Source organism: Phycodurus eques, chromosome 10 (genome assembly GCF_024500275.1).
Source record: "Phycodurus eques isolate BA_2022a chromosome 10, UOR_Pequ_1.1, whole genome shotgun sequence".
NCBI classification, from domain to species: domain Eukaryota; kingdom Metazoa; phylum Chordata; class Actinopteri; order Syngnathiformes; family Syngnathidae; genus Phycodurus; species Phycodurus eques.
This window is the reverse complement of record NC_084534.1, coordinates 19,353,092-19,364,206: the sequence shown is the minus strand read 5'-3', so window position 1 is coordinate 19,364,206 and position 11,115 is coordinate 19,353,092. Positions and strand designations below refer to the sequence as shown.

Sequence of the window (11,115 nt, the reverse complement as noted above, 5' to 3'; positions counted from 1 at the left end):
CTGACCTAACCCAAATTATCTTCACCTTTTTTCATATTTCTAAGCCAAAGAGCGTGCAGCTAGATCTTTTGCCTGCAGAATTTAGGAGTTGTGTGCCTCTAGTGTTCTAACACTAATAAAATCAGGCACACAGAGAGAGTGAGAGAGCAAGACAGAGGGAGAGATAGAGGTGTTTGTTTTCGAATGAAAAGAGAAGCCACGACAAATAGCTGCTGCGAGGCAAATATTTGGCATCCTTTTGATCGTTCATGTGCTGTGGGTGCACTGATGATGCAGGGATGATACAAAACACACAATATCCTATAATTTAAAAAAAACAGCAAGATTTACTGCCATTGGTGTGTGTACGCCGCTCCTGTTTGTGCTGCAAATATGAAACAATCTGATATGTTACAGGAGGGATGGATGATGTCTCAATAGGTAGGCGGGGAGGGGGTTAGATTTTTAAGAGATGGATGGCACGCGAAGGAGGAAACCCCTTCCACTGGTTGCACACGGCACACAGCACTACCAGACTGCAGCACGACACACGCACACATAGACAGTTTTGGTGTATGATGCAGGAGGAGGAGGAGGAGGGGCAAGCGATGGAGTGCGTGCGAGGGGAGGGGGCGCGGTAAGCCGAGCGAGCAGCATCCTTTCATTCGGCTCGCAGGAAGTCAGGAGGCGGCAGCCATAGTTTGTAGGCGGAAGAGCAGCAGCATCTCACCCACAGGGGGCGACGCCACACCTCTCTCACACACACGCATCACGCACATGCATTCGTGAGAAGCCCAGCAGGAGGAATAACAGTGTGGAGAGCAGTCTCCTGAAGACTGGAGCAGGACTGCATCCATCGCCTCCATACATTGCTCCATATGCTCTCTGTCATTTTTCACTTGACCTCGGATTGTCACCTCACCACTTCGCCGTGACCCTCTCTGCCCACCCTCGCGTGTTCTCGTTCGACCACTAACCCAAAGAAGGAGCAGGAATTCCCATCGCCGCCATGAACTTCCTCCGACGCCGCCTCTCCGACAGCAGCTTCATGTCCAACCTGCCCAATGGCTACATGTCGGACCTCCAGAGGCCAGAACCGCCTGCGCCCCCTCCCCCGACCGCCTCGTCCCCGTCCCAGCAAGGTCCCGCCGCTTCCCAGGCGCCTGCCCAGTCTCCCACTCAAGCTCCGGCGCCGTCCCAGGCAACCGTCAGCTCCCCGGCTCCTCAGGAGCGTCGCCCGTCCCAACAGGCTCAACAGCAGCCTCAACAGGCCCAGTCATCTGCCTCAGCCACTTCCTCCTCTGGTGGTTCCTCCGGGTTCTTCAGCTCCTTCAGCTCCATCACTAATGCGGTCAAGCAGACGGCAGCATCTGCTGCTGGCTTTGTGGAGCAGTCAGCGCCCTCTCCCTCCCTTTCCAAGAAGTTTAAGATCCTCCTGGTCATTGATGAGCTGCAACATGAGTGGTAAGTGACCTTAGGGATGGTAGGTAGGTGTTTAAGGTGTGCTGTTCAAATCTGATGCAGTATTATGCAAATGGACTATTTGTAAAGCCAACTGCAGTCTTTAAGATGAGCACCACATGCATATTTCTGTAATTATTGTTGGTGGTGCATTTTGCACTTGCCAGATCATCTCCCAAAATTAAAAAAAAGCCTTATAGACGAGCTTTTCTCAAGTGGTTACATGTATAGTGCTTTCACCAGCCTGTGTATGTGTGCATGTGACAGTGTAAGAGAGGTGTGAGTTAGTGTTTCATCCCTGGAAAGCACACATTGGCTAACAGGTTATTATCCTTATGCTAACAGCCCATACATCACCCACTGTCATGGAAGGGGCAAGTAAGCACTGAATAAAACATCATTCCTGACAGATGTATTGTAGTTTCTAACGCCCTGGTTTCTCTCTGGCACGTCAAATCACATGTGAAATATGTGGATTGTAAAGTACACCTTGTTTCATATTGATTGTGTGACGTTGTGTATGAGATTGTGTTATTGTTGAAAGTCTTAGGGCAAATGATATGGTGGATGTTGAGTCCTGACACGGGTATCTTGTGTTGCTCATTATCGGTTGTATGATTCGATCAATTTTCGATGCCACCCACCCCGTTCAGGGTCAAGGAGTCTACCCCAGCTTGTTCAGATCGAAAGGCAGACTAAATCTATGACTGTTTACCAATCAATTGCAGAGAGAATGAAGAGATGGGGCACTGAGTTGAAATGGCTCCAATCCAAGTCATATTACCACTACTCTCGCTTTAAGGATGCTCCATGCATTCTTCTTGGTTCCATTCTCATGAAAGATGCAATGTCAAACAGGAGCACTTAGTAGAGCACAGACCACTGCCTTAACAGAACAATAAGGCCAGATTGTGATAGATTCCTCCCTCAAAGCTGAGTGGCTAGTGTTATCATGGCTTCTTTTACTCAGAGATGCAGCAAAATAGTCTGGTAATAAGCTGCCTTTGGTTTGTACACAGTGAAGTGTGCTGGTGAAGGTGAGATATTGCTGCAACTGTGTGTGTTTTGTATCCTTAAATCAGACAATTCAATCTGTGATACCATCTGCCTCAACGTCCGGTGTAAGGTACAGAATACTTTGCGAACTGCAACAGATGGTTTCAAAACAACAGGGCAGGAGAATTGAGTGTGAAACACCCTCCTCTCCCACCATTTCAACATTCACAATTTACACAGGTGTCATCGCGTCTCTGTTACGGCTATGGCACTACAGCCAAGGGTGGAGAGACTCGTTCTTTGCTTTTTTTTTGTTGTTGTTGTTTTTTGTTTTGTTTTTGTGTCCTGTTTGGCTGTTAGGTCAAGCAGAATGGAAAATCTGTATTCCTTTTATGCTGAAACACTTTTACTGTGTCACAGTGGAGTTTTTAAGCTTCCGCTGTGGTATTATAATTGAGGTTTATTGAGAGTCAGACTTGATCAGTCAAACAGAACAAAGTTTCTAGATGGGAAAAAGAAACAAAGACAAAAGACAAAGCACTAATTGTAAACAGGATGAGAGAAGTAAATCATTACATTATCTACAACAATGAAACGTTAAATATGAGTGTTGCATGGGGCTGTAGTGCTACCCCCTGTGAGGGAAGGACAGGACAAGATAGAACAGGACAAGGACAGGAGAAGAAGCATGCAGGACCAGGGTCGTGAACCCGGCTGTACAACTGAAGTGTGGTGGCATTAATTATGTAAATTATAAAAGTGTACAGGACGAGAGTATAAGTGAGGGGATACACAAGCGATTTGCATATTGAGTTATTTGTTGCAGTAAGTGCGTGACCCCACACCCAGTGAAAGAGTCCTAGAGGTGTGTGCCAGCAGATGGCATGCAAGTGAATTGATACCGTTTTACATGCACAAAGACTGACAGAAGTGTCCTGTAATTCCTGTGGACGCACCGCTGCGGCTGGGGACCCCACAAAATCAATCAAGGGGCGGGATCAGGCCCAGGGGTCCACCCGAGAGCAGCCCGGCAGACGGGACACGTCCCACACCGAGGGACCCAGGGCAGCCCGCCAGCGCCACCGAGGCGCCCCGACAATCGGCCACCCAGCGGGGGCCGCAGGGACCCAATGCCACTCTCCCAGCCAACCACCCCACCCCACCCATCGCCCCACACGCCCGCCACCCCCATTCCTTCCATTCCGGATCAGTGCTGTTTATACATAACACTGACCGAGGTAAAAGCGGATACATCCTGATTTGAACACACAGGGCTCTCTAGTTTGGTGGCTGGCATAAGTCCAGTACGATGGACGGTGCAACTGTGCACCAGGGACAGGTTAGACTGGTGTTGGTGATTTCGTAGATCATCGGACTGTGGGGGATCTGCGGGTACACCACTGTGGGTGTGTCTATAGCCAACTATTTGCTGTCAATCAATGCGGCTCCTCTCATTCCTTTTTAATGTGGCATACTGACAGTCTCGCATGCATGCGAAAGAGGACAATAAGTAATAGCAGTGATCCGTGCATACTCACTGCTGTTGGCTGGTGTGGCAACACACAATCTCAGTGGCTACCAATATTAAATACAATTTAACCTGGTGATAATTGCTGGCAACTTGAATATGTCCATGGACATCATGTATCTTTCCCCAGGCTGAAAGACACACAGCAAGAAACAGTCTACTTAAAAAAAAATCAAATCCAATGAGTTTTGGTTGCTGCATTACAGCCGTAGCAGAAGCTCCGGCAATAAGCCACCTTTAATTTTTACCAAGAACCCAGCAAAAGGTGGGATATAGCCACAAGGGTTGACAGAGTGACACGACATCCTACAATCCGTTTCGATGACACTAGTACCAGCTACTGGTGTGACACAAAATACTTGTCGGACAGAGTTTTTTGCTTTTACAAGGCGGGAAATTTTAATGTTAGATGTTAAACTTTACACTTTATGCTTAGATGCGATGTCCCCCTGGCGGCACGGAGGACAACTGGTTAGCACATCTACCTCACAGTTCTGAGGACCTGGGTTCAAATCCGTCCTCGGCTGTGTGGGTTTTCTCCGGATACTCCGGTTTCCACCCACATCCCCAAAACATGCATGGTAGGGTGATTGAAGACTGTAAATTGACTGTAGGTGTCTATGTGAGTGTGAATGTTTGTGTATGTGTGCCCTGCGATTAGCTGGCCACCAGGTCAGGATGTACCTGCCTCTCGTCAACTGATACAGGCGCCAGAACACCCAGGAGAAAGGCAGACTACACCCTGGACTGGTGGCCAGTTAGTCGCAGGGCATGTGAAACTGAACCCACACTGGCTGCACCGAAGTCAGTAAAATGTACCACTCCACCATCAGTGACAAATTTTCACAATTTAAAAGGTACTTTGTTTTCATTCATGTACAGACTGTTTTCTCTCTGCAGTACAATTCAATTGAATTATTTTCATGCTGGTAACTGTTTTTTTTTTTAAATTACATCACTGCCATGAAGTCAGCTATGTGGATCTGCCACTGCAAACTGAAACGGTCACTGACAAGATGCAAAAATTTGGTTTCAAACCGTATTACAGTAATCTAGTCAGTTTTAGGAAGACACAATTGAGCTTGAAGAGGAATATTTTTTTTACTGTTAATTCCTTTAAAAATTACTTCCTTTACAATCTGTAGAGTATTTTAGATGCCCGTGTGACTGCGTGTTTTATTCAAGGAGGTTAAATACACAGTGCTGGCCTGAATGTGAATGTAAGCTCTGCAGTATGTTAATCCTGCGTCTCTTGCTGTGAGTGTTTTGGTGGCATATGATTGGATGGCGGCCACCCATGATGTGGTGACAACTGAACGTGAGAAGACGCCGCAGCCTGCATCCATAAAAGCATCACATTTGAATGCATGGCAAAGCAGAATGCATTTCTCCTTTGATGAAATCTTAGGGGGCATATATTTGATTAGAGAAATACACAAGTACTGATTTAGATACAGGCCACTACAGTCATGCGTGGATGTGTTTTAAATCATTTGTGTTTGATGAATGCAGTGACTGGTTGCAAATCTGTGATCATAAAGGACTGGAGGGTGATTTTAATTGGAAACATATAATCTATTAAAATAGATACAGTAATGTCAGAAAATTACAGTTCAGATTTAGAAGGCTCCACATGATTATAAATGGGATCTCTTTCCTTAACATTCCTTCTGGCATATGAGCCAGAGAGACATTCTACTAAATGTTATTGATTTTCCACTCTGCAAAGAACAACACATTAGGCTTTCATACTCTTAACTTCCAAAACAACAAACTGTGGTAGAAAGCCCTCCGCGAGGCTCTTTTTTAGCATTATTACACCATAAAATTTCCACAAATAGTGCCGCAAATTGATGCTGTATCAAAATGGATCACCAGTTTTGTCATCCATTTGTACCTCACATTGATATATCCTTTTCTGTAAAGAAAAAATAATTACACTGTAGGGACGGTCCTGTACTTTTATTCTGACTTGATAGCACCATGTGTCGCAGTAGTAAAAATATGCTGCGAAATGCAGTGTGGAGCATTCCAGAAAAAAAGCAAATGCTGCCCATAAAAATAACAAGAAATCGACAGCATTCAGCTTTCGTCTTCAACGAAAGCTGAATGCTGTCGCTTTGTTTTAATTAGAGTCAAGTCACGAATGGTGTAGTTCAGTCTTTCTCAAACCTGTTACACCTAGTACCACACCTAGTACCACTTAAAGAAATACTGAGGGCTCCAAGTACCACCATCATGACCAACATTAGAATACAGTAGCGTAGTAGGTCAAAATGTTCATTAAAATAATGTTATTGCAAGTCATTGTAAAATTATTCACAGTTTGAACATTAAATATGGCTAAATATAGGAAAACTGTACTAAAAAGATACAAGATAGAAAATACAATTGAACTGCACTTGGGCAGTGATTCTTTCGCGTACCACGAGAGTGAACCTGAGTACTACTGGTACTAGTGCCCCATTTTGAGAATCACTGGTGTAGTTCATTCGCCTTCTATATAGGCAGCGTGCATTCCATTTCCACTCAGTGACGGTGTGAATGGTTGTCTGTTTCTATGTGCCCTGTGGTTGACTGCCGACCAGTCCAGGGTTTTGCCTCCCTTTTACCCAAACCTGGCTAACCTGGCTACATAGATACATACATGTATCTATGTATGTATACATGCATACATAACCTAGCCCACAAAATGCAGGTAATCTACGTGGAATACTGCATCCCAGCTCATTTCCCCTTGTGTCACTCAAACCTAGTGCCATCCTTAGTTGACACCTCCCATCTATAGCGCTCGTTGATTATGCACTCACAAAAGGCATGTTTACAGGGAAATCGGGGCTTAAGTACACAGTGGGAATCTATTTGAAAATGCCAGCAGAGTTTGCCAAACATTGCTGTACTGTGCACGTTACATTTTGTGCATGAGAGAAAGAGAAACATTTGCAACTTCCCGGAAGGTGTTTTCTCAAGTTAGAAGTGGGCTAAAATTATTTAGTTTGGGCAGTCACAATTTGAGACTAGGCCACATGGCAAAACAGTTTTTCAGAGTCTGTAAAGTAAACACTTACATGGCTGTTTGTTTTTTTCCCCCTAAGATGAGTGAAGGGTTTCTGTGCGGTCATGTGACTGCCTTGTGCCGTCTGATTGGTAAACTGGAGTCAAATGATACTTGTGATCACGTTGGATTGGCTCAACCTTGCCCTTTGCAGAAGTCTAGATGAAGTCTAAAAATATCTCTCTCACGCAATAATGGATAAATAAAAGTAGCAAGCAGCATATGGATCATTGTAACGGAATAAAAGTATTGATTGTTCTTCACCTAAATATGCAAGTAAATGTAAAAAGTATGGTTCATTCAAACTACTCCAAGTGCCATTTATCCAAAATGTTAGTTGAGTAAATGTATTGGAGTAAATGTAGTGTGTTACTTGCCACCTCTAGTAATAAATGACCTTCTATTTAATCTCTCCTACTCTTCTTTTGGGTGTTATATTTAAAATTATATGGTGTTTTATTCACCTGGCAGACACCTTTTCTTGCCCAAAGTGACTTACATTTAATCCCCTTGAAGTTTGAAAAGGTTAGTCTGGAGATTTAACAACCAGCAGCAGTTTGGGTTGGAACGACACTCTGACATTCTTGGGGGCGTTTATTTCACCACTGACAGAAAAAAAAGCTCTTAGCCGAGCTGAGCAAAGTACTTTGGGCAATCTGTCAAAGCGCTTAATGACCTCAGCATAGATGTTAACATCTTATCCCTATTCGACAGATAATGGCATTCAATCTGTGTTGCAAGGAGGAACTTGAGACTGCAGTCAACAGACATTAAATTAGACCGATATTTTTCCCTAAATATCAGCAATTAGCTATGACTCACTCTCTCTCGCTAAAATATCGACTGTGTCGTTACGGTGGCATTCAGTAAACGTGCTGCAAAAAGAGAGGAGCATGCAGGAACGAGCGTGATTGGTAGCATTGACGTAGCGGACTCACAGTTACATGTGACACAGTGTGAGCCCCTTGGGTTGACGGGTGACGGGAAAGACAGCATCCAGGGACGTTCAAGGTGATACTGCCATAGAGAGGGCTTGGATGATTAATAAAATAGGGTGGTAGTCTGTCACACCCACATTTTCCCCTTCCTTTACCTCACTGCCTCTGTTTGCCTTTCATCATGACAGTTGCTCTGTGTGGATCTCCAGAAAAAGAGACTGCTGCTACTGCTGCAGGTTCAGGAAGTGATGAAGTAATGCGTTAGGATGTGGTGATTCAGCAGTTTTCGCCCACAGGCCACATCTGTTCTCTTCCCTTTGCTCTCGCAAATAAGGACTGCACATCCCCTTTCTACCCGTCTTTGTCTGCTGGATTTATGCTGTTTCTGCATCAGCACCAGTGATTCCGTTTGCCGCCCGCTGTGCACATTGGTTTCTTGATTTAATTGGAAGGTTTCATGGCCGTTTTGACTGTGAAACCATATAAATGTTTAATTGCCTCATTGTATTATTACCGATACACAATACATTGATGGATAACTAGTTTTGAAAGCAGAAGTCAAAGATAATAGTTTATATTATAGTTTGATAATCTATAATCTATCTATAATAGTTTATATAATAGATAATAGATATTGTTCAAGTTACTGTAAAAGGGATTGCTAACAAAAATGCTTTTGCAATATCTCAACATTTATTACATATGGCAATTAGAAATGTTGGTACGGATTTTAGCTAGAATCACAGAAGTTGACGCAATTGATTTATTTTCGTGGGCCGCATAAAATGATGAGGTGGGCTCGGCCTGGCCCCTGGGCCTTGAGTTGGAAACCATGTCATTTTTATTTTTATTTTTTTCCAAAGTCGATTAAATTTATTTCCTCTTCCTCTTTTCGACGAAGCATAACGGGCAATTTATCTGCAAGGTTGCCTCTGATTTGTCTTTGAGGCTCTGGAGGTTTGACAGCAGTGATTTGAAAAGATCAGCATCACTGTGGTGCTCAGACGTGTGTTGAAATGACCTCACATTAGCCCGCAGCAATATCATGTGACCTTGTGAGATGCTCCTGGTTTTAACCTCCCAATATTTTTTATGTCCAAGCTGCTGTCAAACAAGACACAAGGCATTTTGAATGGTCACATACTGTAAGACCCTTGAGCTCAACGATCCTGACAAATTCTCTCATCAGAATTGTTTGTCATTTTGAACAGAACACAGCAAAGGCGGCATATTGCCTCAACTTGGTGCCCTTTTCGCATGATGAAACGGCATCCATCAATCAAATAATCAGATGTGTGATTACTTATTTAACAGCCTTTAAAAGGTAGTGTAAAGTTGGCTACAGAAGCAACAGTCAACCTCACATTATTACTTCATCCAGTATTTGTCCTTCAATGTACAACAATCAGTTGATAAATTAAGAGAAATAAAACCGTAATTGCAGTCATCTCTAACCTTAACATGGTGCGTTTTGAAACCAAACCACAATCAAGAACTGGCGTATTTGCATCATATTTCACCACAAGTTGAATTGGCCTTTTAAGTATGGACTTTGACAGCGTTAACAAGACCCTCACCACATAATTACTCACTTTGTGTCACACCACACTCAACCTCTGCTAATTACCCAGACACATAATTTACAGGGTGACGTTTGAATACAGTGATGTAGCATCCTGATAAAAATGTGTATTTAATACGTGGCTGCTAAACAATAGATTCAACCATACTGCACTGCTAATTGCACGGCTTATGGATGTTTTTCTTGTGTCGCTATTTATTCTGTGCAGGGCTCTGTGCTCACTCCCAAGGGCCCGGGCCATTAATGAATCCAATGGCAGTGGTTAAGTCAATACTTATGAACTAATCAGCATCAATGGAACCTTCTGTCCTCACGGTCTGGTGCGGCTGGATTGCCCATTGTGTTTTTTTACTATTAGCCTTTTAACTAATTTTGAACGTGATGTGAAGTAGCTATTTTTCATTTTGACGACTTTGCTTTTTTTTAAAAATACGCCTTCAGTGACTTAAAACAGTGTTTGCCAACCTTTATTGGGCCAAGGAACAACATATTTTACATTTGAAAACTCTCACAGACCACCAAACACAAATGTCACAACAAGTAATTATACAGGACTGAAATAATGACGATTTAGTCACAATTCACTCACAAATGTACTTAATCAGTGCGAAATCTGGACCTGTTAAACACAAAGCTATTATTCTGTTGTATGAATGGCAATAGGTGCATACACTGCTTAATTGTACCTTCTGCCATTTTTGGTGGTAGAGCATATCATTGTTCTGCCTGTCACTATACGTCACTGATGAACAAAGACTATTATTTGTGGTAAAGAAATTAGCATTTTTTGCTATGATCTCTCACGGTACACTAGGTGCCACAGCACAGTGGTTGGTAATTACTTACATAAAATATAGCACACATACAATAAATAAAGTTTTGAGCACAAGTTAGCCAGCCAGTCGGTGCATGGCCAGGGCGAGAAGGTGACGTGGAAGTCTACATCTTCACTCAGTGATATTTCTACTGGTGATCTTCTCCAACTATCATAACACCGAAACACTCGATCAAGTCGCACTTCCAGCAGTTAATCCGTTGACCCTGGCTGAAGTCAGGTCAAGTGCGTGACTTGTGATTGTTCAGTTTTCAGAATGTGCGATAGTTAAGGTATATTTTTCTCCAAACGTTTGGTGGAAGTCATAATGTAACAAGCATTTTGTCATTGGACTTCAGAGGTCACTTTAGGCATTCGACTTTGGAGGTTACTTCATGCAATGCTAAGACACCGTTAAGTACTGCACTTGGTAATCATTGCAAAATGAGTTGATCCAACAATGAGTAGGACCATTAGGGCAGATCAGTGGAAGCAGACATGCCAGATATTGCAGTTTTTTTGTTTTTTGTTTTTTATCTAATATATGAGCAGCCTGGCCTTTTGCTGATTGTTGGATATTGGATGAACAGACCCCTTCATTTCCCCTCTATTGTGTAGCTTCTCAAGGAGAGAGAGAGAGACAGAGAGGGCGGCCCTGAATAGATGGATTTGTTTGCTGCACCAAAGCTATAACTTTTTTTATTTTAAGGGCAATTGAAATGACTCAGGGTGGATCTCAGGTCTTCTGTCAAGTAAGATTAG

General features: G+C 43.3%; 1 protein-coding gene across 2 annotated transcripts in view; it reads left to right on the top strand.

The window, feature by feature from the left end:
• Nucleotides 1-632: 632 nt before the first annotated feature.
• Nucleotides 633-11,115, top strand: part of syn2b (synapsin IIb) — a 62,890-nt gene continuing 52,407 nt past the window's right edge. For both annotated transcript variants that reach the window (XM_061688076.1, XM_061688075.1), the window contains exon 1: nucleotides 633-1,443. In XM_061688076.1, the coding sequence (XP_061544060.1) occupies nucleotides 989-1,443 (455 nt within the window). In that variant the 5' untranslated portion in view covers nucleotides 633-988. The remainder of the gene's footprint in view (nucleotides 1,444-11,115) is intronic.